This window comes from Typopeltis vanoorti, chromosome 21, assembly GCF_054136105.1.
Source record: "Typopeltis vanoorti isolate ZY-2024b chromosome 21, IOZ_Tvanoo_1.0, whole genome shotgun sequence".
NCBI lineage: Eukaryota > Metazoa > Arthropoda > Arachnida > Uropygi > Thelyphonidae > Typopeltis > Typopeltis vanoorti.
In genome coordinates this window covers 25,478,853-25,492,772 of record NC_143569.1, presented here as the reverse complement: position 1 = coordinate 25,492,772, position 13,920 = coordinate 25,478,853, and the positions used below count along the sequence as shown (strand labels likewise).

General features: G+C 36.0%; 1 protein-coding gene across 2 annotated transcripts in view; it reads right to left on the bottom strand.

The window, feature by feature from the left end:
* LOC150094680 (sialin-like) overlaps positions 1-13,920 on the bottom strand; it is a 143,780-nt gene that overhangs the window by 80,451 nt on the left and 49,409 nt on the right. For both annotated transcript variants that reach the window (XM_090411368.1, XM_090411367.1), the window contains exon 6: positions 10,675-10,858. In XM_090411368.1, coding sequence (XP_090267494.1) covers positions 10,675-10,858 — 184 coding nt within the window. The remainder of the gene's footprint in view (positions 1-10,674; positions 10,859-13,920) is intronic.

Here is a 13,920-nt window from a genome sequence, read left to right as displayed (position 1 = left end):
TAAACATGGCTGTACCAGCATTGAAGATGATCCACGTGAAGGACGTCCAAAAAAGTGTAACAGCACCAGAAATCATTGATCAAGTGCATGATATGGTATTGAATGACCAGAAGCCTCGCATGAAAATCTCTGAATGGTGTTTGGAGCATTTTAACAAGAATAAAACTGATTTTGTGCATCGATTTATTACTATGGATGAGACCTGGATTCACCATTACACACCAGAATCCAAACAGCAGTCAAAACAGTAGACAGAAGCCGGTTGTTCAGCACCAAAGAAGACAAAGTCCATTCCATCAGCAGGAAAGGTCATGACATCAGTGTTTTGGAATGCTAAAGGCATTCTGTTTATTAATTATCTTGAAAAGGATAAAACAGTAACGGAAAATATTATTCCGATCTTTTAACCAAACTAGATGAAAAAAGTTTTAAAAGAGGTAAACCATGAGTAGACATAACTATATATAATAAATAACGGAAAAACTCACGTAGAAATATTATTTAATGGTATAATTTTCGCCCGTGTGTCACAGGCATCTTCAGTACAATTAGGCACAAAAATCAAACATTAACTGACAATTCCAAAAAGCGCCACCTAAGTAGCTGGTGTAAGATAACTAAAAAGGTCAATAACTTTCCTAAAAAAAAAAAAAAAAAAAAAAAAAAAAAAAAATTAATACAATAAAAAGTTAGGAAAGATTAGCTGATTTGTAAAGTACTATCTCCCATAAAGGGGATAGACGTAAGCCGTCGGATCTGTTTAAGTTAGGAGAATGAAGTAGAGTTTCACATGCTTCTTTATAAAGGCGTTCCATGAGAAACTGACTTTTGTGAAGAACTCTTGTCTTTTTCCAATGAACTCTGTGTCTAGTGAAGATGGCATGTTCTGCAAGTCCAGACTTTTCAGGTTTAAAGTATTCAATATAAGATTGGTGTTCTTCTAGCCGAATGGAGGCAGATCTTCCCGTTTGTCCGAAATAACATAATCCACAAGAGCACGGAATCTGGTAGACACCTGGATGATTAAGATGTGGAAGCTTGTCCTTTGGAGAAGCGAGAAAGGAGGAGATTTTTCTAAACGGTCGAAAGGCAACAAAAATATTCAGTGGTTTTAAAATTTTTGCTATACGTTCACTGATGCCTTGTATATAAGGGATGGTAATGCGCGTTATTTCCTCTGTGTTTGAAGAGGGAGACATATTAAATCTACTCAAAGTTCTTTTAATGAAGGAATTCTTATAGCCATTAGATAGAAAGGAAGAAGTTATATATCGTATTTCTTTCTGTAAAAGATCGTCTGTAGAACAAAAGGAGTGGGCCCGATGAACCAGTGTTTTAATAGTTCCTGCCTTTTGACTGGGATGGTGATGAGATTCCGCATGGATATAATGGCCTGTATGAGTCTTCTTTCTATAAACAGAGAAATGTAGGTTACCATCTGGTTGGCGAAGAATTAGAAGATCTAAAAAGGCTAACTGCTTATTTGATTCTACTTCTAGGGTAAACTTGATCCTAGGATGAAATGCGTTTAACTTATTGAGAAATTGTTGAAGTTCATCAGAAGAGCCATTCCATACAGCAAAAATGTCATCGACATATCTGAACCAATGAGTAGGTCTGGGAGAAATATTGTCAAAGATACGTTGTTCAAAATGTTCCATAAAGAAATTGGAGATAGCAGGAGAGAGAGGATTACCCATTGCTGTTCCTTCAATTTGTTGATACAACTTATTTTTAAAAGAAAAATAACCAGAATTTATTACAAAATCAAATAAGTTTACAATGTCTGAAGGAAATTCCTGTTGTAGTAATTCAATACTTTCCGAAAGAGGCACATTTGTAAATAAAGAAACAACATCTAAACTGATCATGATATCAGAAACGTCCAAATGAAGATCTGAAATTTTATTTTTAAAATCCAAAGTATTTTTTATATAAGTATCAGTTCTTCTAGTTGAAGAGGAGAGTAAATTAGATAAAAATTTTGAGATTTTGTAAGTTGGGCAACCTATACAATCTACGACTGGTCTTAACGGAATGCCTGGTTTATGAACTTTTGGAAGACCATACAATCTAGGTGGACGACCGAAGAAGGTTTTAAGTTTTTTCTTTTGATCTTCATTCCATGTAGATACATTATCTATAAGAGAATTAAGTCTCTTCAATTGACTCCGGGTAGGATCCGATGTAAGAGGCCTATAAGTTGAATAGTCGCGAAGTAAAAGAGACATTTTTCTCTCATATTCCTTCCTATCTTGAATCACTACAGCCTTCCCCTTATCAGCTTTCGTAATTATTAAATTATTGTTATTCTTCAGTGATTTCAATGCTTTAAATTCAGAGTAAGAAAGATTAGGACGAGGAGTCTTGGCATGAAAAAGAATTTGTGCACATTCAAAACGTAACCTGTTGGCTGTATTTTGGGATAAGGATCGAATACCCCTGTCTATGTTATGAAAAAAATCCATAATAGGCACCTTATTCGGCGTAACAGCGAAATCATATCCTTTTGATAAAACAAAACGTTCACAGTCTGTTAGTGGACGTCCGGAAACATTTATGACTACTTTATCTATATCAATAGTATTATTACTGGATCTAGGTAAGCTGACTAGTGATTCAAATTTGCGTTTCAGCTTGTCACGAGAATCATTGAAAACCTTTAAGTAAGAACTCGAAGATATGCGCATTACAGTAGTAAAAGTTTCAACAGTTAAAATAGATTCCAGAGCAATTTTTATATCCATAATTTCTCTATTTAAGATGGCAAGAGATTTTTTAGCTTCGTGTAGCTGAATATTTAAAAGAGACTTACTAGCTTTGAAGTAGATCCGATGAGCTTTTGGGGACCTAAAAACTTCTTTTTATAGTTATGTCTACTCATGGTATTAATAATACTATTGATATTAAGTTTTAAAAGAGGTAAACCATGAGTAGACATAACTATATATAGTTATGTCTACTCATGGTTTACCTCTTTTAAAACTTATTGCTAGACTTCACGGAGAGTCTATTTCCAGACAATCTGCTAGATACGGTAAAGTATTGATAAAGAAGGCCAAATGCATTAACAGATTAATATTCCTTAAACGATGTAAGATGGCCCAGGTTATTCCAACCTGTTGTGAAATAAAAGAAGTTTTTAGGTCCCCAAAAGCTCATCGGATCTACTTCAAAGCTAGTAAGTCTCTTTTAAATATTCAGCTACACGAAGCTAAAAAATCTCTTGCCATCTTAAATAGAGAAATTATGGATATAAAAATTGCTCTGGAATCTATTTTAACTGTTGAAACTTTTACTACTGTAATGCGCATATCTTCGAGTTCTTACTTAAAGGTTTTCAATGATTCTCGTGACAAGCTGAAACGCAAATTTGAATCACTAGTCAGCTTACCTAGATCCAGTAATAATACTATTGATATAGATAAAGTAGTCATAAATGTTTCCGGACGTCCACTAACAGACTGTGAACGTTTTGTTTTATCAAAAGGATATGATTTCGCTGTTACGCCGAATAAGGTGCCTATTATGGATTTTTTTCATAACATAGACAGGGGTATTCGATCCTTATCCCAAAATACAGCCAACAGGTTACGTTTTGAATGTGCACAAATTCTTTTTCATGCCAAGACTCCTCGTCCTAATCTTTCTTACTCTGAATTTAAAGCATTGAAATCACTGAAGAATAACAATAATTTAATAATTACGAAAGCTGATAAGGGGAAGGCTGTAGTGATTCAAGATAGGAAGGAATATGAGAGAAAAATGTCTCTTTTACTTCGCGACTATTCAACTTATAGGCCTCTTACATCGGATCCTACCCGGAGTCAATTGAAGAGACTTAATTCTCTTATAGATAATGTATCTACATGGAATGAAGATCAAAAGAAAAAACTTAAAACCTTCTTCGGTCGTCCACCTAGATTGTATGGTCTTCCAAAAGTTCATAAACCAGGCATTCCGTTAAGACCAGTCGTAGATTGTATAGGTTGCCCAACTTACAAAATCTCAAAATTTTTATCTAATTTACTCTCCTCTTCAACTAGAAGAACTGATACTTATATAAAAAATACTTTGGATTTTAAAAATAAAATTTCAGATCTTCATTTGGACGTTTCTGATATCATGATCAGTTTAGATGTTGTTTCTTTATTTACAAATGTGCCTCTTTCGGAAAGTATTGAATTACTACAACAGGAATTTCCTTCAGACATTGTAAACTTATTTGATTTTGTAATAAATTCTGGTTATTTTTCTTTTAAAAATAAGTTGTATCAACAAATTGAAGGAACAGCAATGGGTAATCCTCTCTCTCCTGCTATCTCCAATTTCTTTATGGAACATTTTGAACAACGTATCTTTGACAATATTTCTCCCAGACCTACTCATTGGTTCAGATATGTCGATGACATTTTTGCTGTATGGAATGGCTCTTCTGATGAACTTCAACAATTTCTCAATAAGTTAAACGCATTTCATCCTAGGATCAAGTTTACCCTAGAAGTAGAATCAAATAAGCAGTTAGCCTTTTTAGATCTTCTAATTCTTCGCCAACCAGATGGTAACCTACATTTCTCTGTTTATAGAAAGAAGACTCATACAGGCCATTATATCCATGCGGAATCTCATCACCATCCCAGTCAAAAGGCAGGAACTATTAAAACACTGGTTCATCGGGCCCACTCCTTTTGTTCTACAGACGATCTTTTACAGAAAGAAATACGATATATAACTTCTTCCTTTCTATCTAATGGCTATAAGAATTACTTCATTAAAAGAACTTTGAGTAGATTTAATATGTCTCCCTCTTCAAACACAGAGGAAATAACGCGCATTACCATCCCTTATATACAAGGCATCAGTGAACGTATAGCAAAAATTTTAAAACCACTGAATATTTTTGTTGCCTTTCGACCGTTTAGAAAAATCTCCTCCTTTCTCGCTTCTCCAAAGGACAAGCTTCCACATCTTAATCATCCAGGTGTCTACCAGATTCCGTGCTCTTGTGGATTATGTTATTTCGGACAAACGGGAAGATCTGCCTCCATTCGGCTAGAAGAACACCAATCTTATATTGAATACTTTAAACCTGAAAAGTCTGGACTTGCAGAACATGCCATCTTCACTAGACACAGAGTTCATTGGAAAAAGACAAGAGTTCTTCACAAAAGTCAGTTTCTCATGGAACGCCTTTATAAAGAAGCATGTGAAACTCTACTTCATTCTCCTAACTTAAACAGATCCGACGGCTTACGTCTATCCCCTTTATGGGAGATAGTACTTTACAAATCAGCTAATCTTTCCTAACTTTTTATTGTATTAATTTTTTTTTTTTTTTTTTTTTTTTTTTTTTTTTAGGAAAGTTATTGACCTTTTTAGTTATCTTACACCAGCTACTTAGGTGGCGCTTTTTGGAATTGTCAGTTAATGTTTGATTTTTGTGCCTAATTGTACTGAAGATGCCTGTGACACACGGGCGAAAATTATACCATTAAATAATATTTCTACGTGAGTTTTTCCGTTATTTATTATATATAGATGAAAAAATTTGTGACTGTTTGCAGAAGAAAAAATCATCTTTCATCAAGACAATGCGCCTGCCCACAAAAGTGTTTTGGCAATGGGAAAATTAAGAGATCTGCACTATGAATTGTTGGAACATCCACCCTATTCCCCAGATTTGGCTACCTCTGACTTCTATCTCTTCCCAAAACTAAAACCCTTCCTCACTGGTCAGCATTTTTCTTCGAATCAAGAAGTGATTACAGTTGTAAAGGAGTATTTTGCAAATCTTACTGAGAACAACTACAAGGATGGGATAATGGTACTGGAGCATCGCTGGAATAAATGCATTAGTCTTAAGGGAGATTAGGTTGAAAAATAAAAATAATTTTGAAATTATAAATTCGTTTTTTTTTTCATTGTTAGGCCGAGAACTTTTCAGACCACCCTTGTATAAGGACAGAAATTGAGGAGTAGAAGTCTTGGAGATTTTCCCATCTGATGTTGTAGTGCCAAAGGACACAAAGCTGTGAATGCCTGAAGAAAGACACTAGAGATAAAACTCAGATGAGATTGTGATCTAAACTACCAAGAGGAGAAGTCACCTCAACAGTGTACAATGAATAATTTGCTTTAGGTTACTGCTTAAAGCAAATACCTCAGTTTTTCTTCCAGCCTGGTCAGCAGAATTGAAAAAAGGGGACACAGCTGGAGTTGTGTCGAGGAAAGTCACCAAGGGAGATGACTTCACTAATAGGAACTAAGTTGGTTTACATGAAATCAAGCTTCAAGGATAAGCAGTCAAACAGGTCAGAATGATTTTCAGATTTGGAATGCAAAAGAAGCAATATGATTCCTTCTGCCATAAGGAATAACATAACATAGCATGTAGTTCAGAAAGTTTAGATGAGGCTGTTGAAAGTTTTTTTCATTTAGTTATAAATTAAATTAAAGATGAACTTGCATCTTTAATTTAATTCTTTGTTTATCCTTTAGCCAAGTGTAAGCAAACAAAGTTTGCACATGAAGTATCTTCATGACTGAGCTACTTGTATATACAAGCTAATGACTTTACATCATTTGCTTTAGTATCCCATAATACAAAGCACACATCCTTACAGAGTGTATAATGATATACATTATGGGAGAGGTCACTACCCAGACCAATTTCAAGGTCTCATTAGTGGGAGTTAGACCCAGAAGTGATACCAAGGTTGAGATAATGCAGTAGTTGTATATGGAAGTGCAATATCCTGAAAGAGCAAAGTTACGGTGGTGTGCTGCAGGAATTTGTTTTGGAGGCCATTCTTGTTCAACTTGTATATTAATGATATTGGGACAGGTTTAACTGTAGATAAACAACTCTTTATAGATGATACATAATTGGAGAGAAAAGCGGATGTTGTGGCATTACAGAGGAATTGAGTAGATTGTATGAGTGGGCAGGCAAGTGGAACTATCAGTTCATTATTACACTGTATAAGGTTGTGAAATTTCATAGACAACAATGGGATGCCAAGTATACACTTGGTGGGAAAACTTTGAAGGAGGTAGAGGAGATGAGAGATCTGGAAGTGGTGGACAAGGATCCGAGGCAGTGATGCAGAGGACCTTGTTATGCAGAAATAAAGAGGTTATCGTTCCATTATCCCTGTACACCCCTTGAGGGTATATGTCAGGAATTTGGTTCCATTATATAAAGGCTTTCAGGCTTCATGCATTACTGTTCACAGATTTGGTCAAGTAGCTTTCATACTGATGAAGACATGTTAGAAAGGATCGAAGGAAGATTCACAAAGGTGGTAACATGGCTTTGGAATGCGGGGTACGATGACAGATTATGGACTGCAATTTGCAAAGCCTTATGAATAGGAGAAGGAGAGGAGATATGATTGAGACATATAAGTTGGTCAGGAATTGTTACCAGGGTAACCCCAACTATGAAATTCAGAGGTGGTGGTGTGATGATGTGGTTCTGTTTTTCCTGCTTTGGCCTTAGACCTCTGCGGTGCCAAAACACTGAACTCCAAAAAGCACCTCACTATTCTGGACACTGCAATGCTTTCTACTTTATAGCATTTTTATGGAACTGACCATTGTCACTTTCAGACAATGCACCATGTCATATGGCTGCTGCTGCTGCTGTAACAGTGTGGTTTGTGGACATTAACATCACCACACTTCACTGGCTTTAACAGTCAAGTTAGGGACCTTTACATGCCTGCAGGAAGAATGGTCCAAAATTCCCATTGATCGCTATCGTATGCTTGTGGAAAGTAGGAGTGCTGCAATCAATAGGTGAAAGGAGATCCAACATCTTATCAAGGTGGTACCATTGCTGTTTGTTGGCATCCATTGACTTTCCAAGCAGTGTATATGACTTCTGCATTACTTCAATCTATAAGACCTCAATAAAGGTCAAAACCAGTCTAGGCATTGGCCTTACCATAATGCTTAGCATTATACATACCCAAAAGGATGTGTACTTTGCGATACTAAGACAATTAATGTGAAGTTCTTAGCCTGTATATACAAGTGGCTTATTTGTGAAGATGCTTCATGTGCAAACTTTGTTTGCTTTCACTTAGATAAAGGATAAACCAAGAACATAATTTCTTGGCATCTATAATTTAATTTAAGATGGGGGCTGTAGTTGTCTTCTCTTCAAAGATTAGATTTGCCTGTTCCAGCTTCACTTCCATCTTGCAGGTGGTCTTCCTCTCTCTCTCTCTGTTTCTCTTTGGCCTATATTTTATCTTTTGGTAGCCGATATCTTTCTGTCCTAAATAGATGCTCTAGTTGTTGTGGCAATAATTTGGAGTTTGGTCAAAAACAGGAGATCATGTATGGATGCCTGAAGGTGATGATGTTCATCACTTATGCAGATTATACCATAAACATTGGTGAAGTGAAGGTGAAAGATTTTTTTTTTTGTAAGGTTGAGTTGAATTCTTTAATTTTTTTTTTGGAGGGGGGGGATTTTTTGAGAGGTTTGTATTTTTATTTTAACTGCAGTAACAGTATCTTTATTTAGGTTTCCTCTCATGTTATCATTTTAGAGGTGAACAGAAAATGAGCAGGGAAACATACCATAGGAAAGATACTCCTCTACACAGAGAGGAGTTGCCCGTATAGAGAATATCCAGAATATCCAGTATCTAGTGTTCAGCAGACTAGAGAATAAGATAACTGATTTTTCAACAGTGCATGGGAAAGAATAAGGCAGTATTTATCCCCCTTGCATATGTTATGTGGCCTCCCTCCAGGGGAAACCGGAGGGAGGCCACATAACATAACATAACTGATCAGGTAAAAGCATTATCATTATCCCAAAAGCATTATCATGCTATGAAAAACATCAGATTCATTAGTATACCTTATCAGACAACCAGCCAATAAAACTTCTTTACTGCTGTACTCTCAAAGATTGGGGAGGCTCTGGATCTCCACAGTATGTCTGGCATGCACTTCAAGAGTATCACCTAGCATATCTACTAGTGTATATATTCAATAGCACATGTATTCCTCACACAAACACACTACCCCAAACAAAGTTTTTCTGCATTGAATTCTCAATGTTGTTCAGAATTAAAACTGAAGAGCAACTAAGCCTATGAGGCTGGTACATTATGTCTGTTAAATTGTTCATTTTCTTTGGCTGGTTAGTCTATTTTGCAGGATTAAAAAAGTTTCCAGGAGGAAACCCCTGCTACATTTTCAACTGAAAATCACACAGTCAAACAAAAGGCTCAATGCCTTCATTGTTATATTATTTTATCAATGATGATATTCAGCCTGTATCTTCTGCACTGCTGGGTGAAGGCCTCTACCACTAAAGGAAGTTTTGGGGTCTACAACCAAAAATATCTAAGCCCATGGTGGGATTTGAACAGCCTTCAACCTGGAGAGCAGATATTCTAACCACTTCTCCAACCAGGCTGGCCATTTTATCAACGTAACTATAAAGTTAAAACTCAACTATACCCTGGTGTATCCTATGTCCTGTAGTGTTGAGTTCTCAAGGCTGGTTTGCCTGCTTTGTGGGATGAAAAACCCCAGGATAAACTGGGGAAAAACCCTACTGTCTACGCCCAAGACTGGCTAACTTGGCTATGGCTGAGGAAGATCCTTCAGCTCCTCATGTCACTGACGGGAATCGAACGTAGGACCCACCTTCCCCAGACATATGGTTGTGAAGCGCACAGCCACTAGGCTAACCACGCGGACCTGTATTCCCTAATCAATTCACATGATATTTCATGTGAATTGATTGGGGATTCTTCAAATGTTTGCTGATGATGCAAAGTTAAGTAGAACTATTAGAGGAGCATTGATGTTAATTCTCTACGGGAAGATTTGAATAAACTTTTAGCTTAGTCAAATAAGTAGGGTTGCAATTTTAATATTAATAAATGCAACATGTTATGCTTTGGGATACAGAGATATAAGGCTATGTACTGTATTGGTGGAGCTGTACTTCAGGAAATGGATGAAATTTTGGGATTTTGGAGTGATGGTAGACAGCGGACTGAAGTTCCGAGGGCACATTGCAAGTGTCACAAAGACCACACATCGTACTGCTACTATAATAAAAAGCACATTGACATGTAGGGATAAGGAGGTGGTGGCGCTTCAATAATAAGGCAATGGTCAGTCCACATATGGACTATTGTGCTCAGATTTGGTCATCTGGTTTTCAATGTGGAACCACTAGAGGGTCCCAAGACAAATGACCAAAGTGATATCAGGACTGGAGTGTTGGTTATGAAGAGCATTTGAAAGAATGTGGATCACAGAGGTTGGTGGACAGGAGGAAAAGAGATGTGATAGAGACTTTCAAGTTAGTTAAAAGATTTTATCAGATTAATACAGAAAGAATTATAAAAAGAGTAGATGTTAAGCTAGGAAGAATGAGAAGCTATCCCTGGAAGTTGTATAAAGATGTGGTGAAGTAGAGTATGAGGAGTAGATTTTTGGATGAGTTGTTGCTGAGTGGAATGCATTGCTGGAATGAATTGAATGCAGGTAGTGTAAATAACTTCAAAGCTCATTATAGTAGACATGTGGTTGAGTGTGCCTCCCATGATGAGTCTATTGACTCCATGGAGGTTACCAAAATAATAATAATAATAAGATAAGAGACAAACAGCATATTAAAAATAACCACCTTACCAAATATATAAAATACAGAAGGCCAACCACCCAAAAAATTAGAATCACAAAGGTATGCAGCTATAGGCATAGTAATAATATTTCCAATATGGGCTCCACTGCCTGTTATTGCAACAAGTGTGCTCCTTTCTTGAACAGGTATCCAATGAGCAAAGAGAGCAAACATTGCAGGATATGTTACCCCCTATATAAAAGAAATAAAACACAAATTCTAGAAGCTTTCTTATGAATGTTATATTGACAGTGTTATATTTTCTCAAAACTAAAATGAGAATTTTCATACTAATTAATAAAAATTCTAAACCACAAGAAGTTGCAAAACCTATAGCACACCTACAATACAGTAGTGTGTGTGTGTGTGTGGGCTAGGGTTGGAGAAGGAACCTATTAATAATTTCCTGGAAAACCTACAGGATGTAATTGTTGGCTGAGAACGAATGAGGAGAAGCAGGTTCAGCAGGTTTGCAGTTAGATTATAAAAGAATGCTTAGTAGCATCTGCCCATGTATTGTAAACTAGTGTTTTGGGGGTCTGAATACTTGGCCTCAAATTCTGTATATCTTTTAATTTTACTTGCATCAATGAGCCTGAAACCAAATTTTGCATACATTACCAATAAAATTTAAAATTAAAAATTAAAAAAAAAAAAAATGAATTTCATCAATTTAAAGGTAAACAAGAAATACTTTTTTGTTTACCTTTACTAACAATGTTCTATTTATCATATCTACAATTCTAGCACAACACATAATACTGAATTTGGTTTTATTAACGCTAATCTTATTTCACTTTTCATATTTTAACACTTTCAATACCCACAATTTAGAAACAAAATTCCTTACACAGAACTAACATTCAGTTAGTAAAAATTACCTTTTTTTGACATTTAAAGTCTACGTTTGTGTGTGTGTGCACACGTTCACGCATCACAAGCATAACAGTAGTCTGCAGCTACAATTTTTATTCTTCCAGTCCTCAAGTGTTTTATACAAAGTTTATGTATATATACATCTATATATATAAACTTCATTTCTTTAATGTTTAGGGATTAAATGTTATAAAAATAAATGACAATAATTATTCAAGAATATTTATTACAGTGAAACAAATGCACAATTGAACAAGCCTTTCAGCAACAAAATAAAATTTTTTCATATGTTTAGAATTCTAAATAAAATACACAAAAGAAATATCATTTAAAGTAATGTAATTACTGCCATTTAATGTCTAAATATAATCTTCGCAGCAAAAATTATTTATGAAGTCTATATAATTACAGACATTCAATGTAATCTCCTGCCATGTTCTGTAGCTGTTTCCAAATTTGTGGGAGCCACTGGATACCATCAGCAGAGTGTTGCCTGTTGATATTAGTGACGGTACAACCTACTGCTCTTGTGCAAAAACACTTCTTGCACATCACAAAACCATAGACCTCTGAGGGGTTCTTTCATTTTGGAGAATAAGTCTAAGTTGAAAGGACTCATATCTGGTGAATACAAGATGATGTTCCAATACCTCCTATTTCCACCTGTTCAATATCTCTATCACCAATTGTGACACGATATTGTGCATTGTCATGCAACAAACACCGCATAGAACATGTGAAAAAAATGCAGTCACTTTCTCCTTAAAGCCAGATGCAAATAGTGCTCTAGAAATAGTCAACAGTACTGTGTGCATTTAAACAGTTTGCCCTTGGGGCACAGCATGATGAAGAATGACACCTTGAACACTGTTAAGTGAATATCAGCATGACTAACTTTGTTGGGGTTCCTGGAGAAGTGTCTGAAGAAGTCAGACAGGGTGATCCCGAGGTGCCATTAGTTGGATTGTCTCTTCAGTTTAGGCTCATAAGCTCTTGCCCAAGTTTCATCGATGGCCACAATATGATTCAGGAATGCATCCCCTTCATTTTTGTATCATTCCAGACAGAGGCCAAAACCTCACAGCTGTGCAATTTTTGCAGCTCAGTCAAATGATGTTGAACCAAACAAGCTGAAATTTTGCACATACTGAACCTCTCTTTTAGGATGTGCCAACCACATTAGTGGTTTACCCAAGTTTCCTGGGCCAACTGGCATACAGTCCATCACCAATCAACTGCAAGGAGTCCCCAAACAAGTCCAACATGTTCACCTGAATGGCAGGTCATCCTGTATGGCATTATCATCCGAGTGATCTTGCCCTGCATGAAATGCACTGACCCATCTTGCAATAGTCCAGTACACGTAGGGCACTGTCACCATAGGCTTCCCTAAGCCCACAATAACAGTTGCTCATAGTTTTAACTCATGCAACCTGGACCTTGATCCAGAATCACTGTTCTAATCTTGTAAACATAGCTTAGAGCGTTGCACACTGAGATGTTGATTGTAACAACTTCTCCACAAATGACTTGTTAGAATGGGCTGTGTCACCTTCTGCACATATACAGTACATACAACTAGCACCTCTATCTGTCAAGAGTAACATTTGAGTTACCAATTGCATCTCTTAACAATGTTGCCATTGCTTTATTTACAAACTTTTGTATTTTATCAGTACATTCTGTGTGCACCAATTCAACACTGATTATGAGAGAAAGAAATGGAGATCATGTCATCGTTCCAAACATAATTGCTAAAAGGTCAGAGATTTAGTCTTGCCCTCAATTATGGACTGGTACAATGATGGGAAGCTATTTAATGTTTATTTGCAAGGATATAATAGTGAAATTTACAATCGTGTGAAATAGTGAAATTTAAAATTATTTTAAAGAGTCATGCAGGAGTTTAAAAATGTTAATTTTTTCATTTTATTTTTTTTTTCAGGTATTCTAAGTAACATTTGAGAAATTAATCATGGAAAAGTTCACAAAACAACAACAAACCAAATTTGCGCAATTTTATTTTGAAAATTAGCATTCGATTATTCTAAAGTAAAAAGCAAATAACTTCACAATGATCTGCAATTAACGGTCATCACATTCTCCAGATTTCCTATGGGGTAACCTGAAGGAAAACATGCAAGTGAGCAAGCTGCAGACAATTCAACAGCTGAAGAAGAACATCCATGCAGAAATTAGAACAATGTAGCCAGAAATATTAACAGCTGTCATAGAACATACTGTAGAAATCACCTATCTTTGTGAAACTGAAAATGGAAGGCATTTATATGATGTGGTTCTTTGTAACTAAAAATCTCCAGGTTCTCTATTTCATTATAACAAAAAAAAAAAAAAACAGAAGAAAAAAGAATTAATAA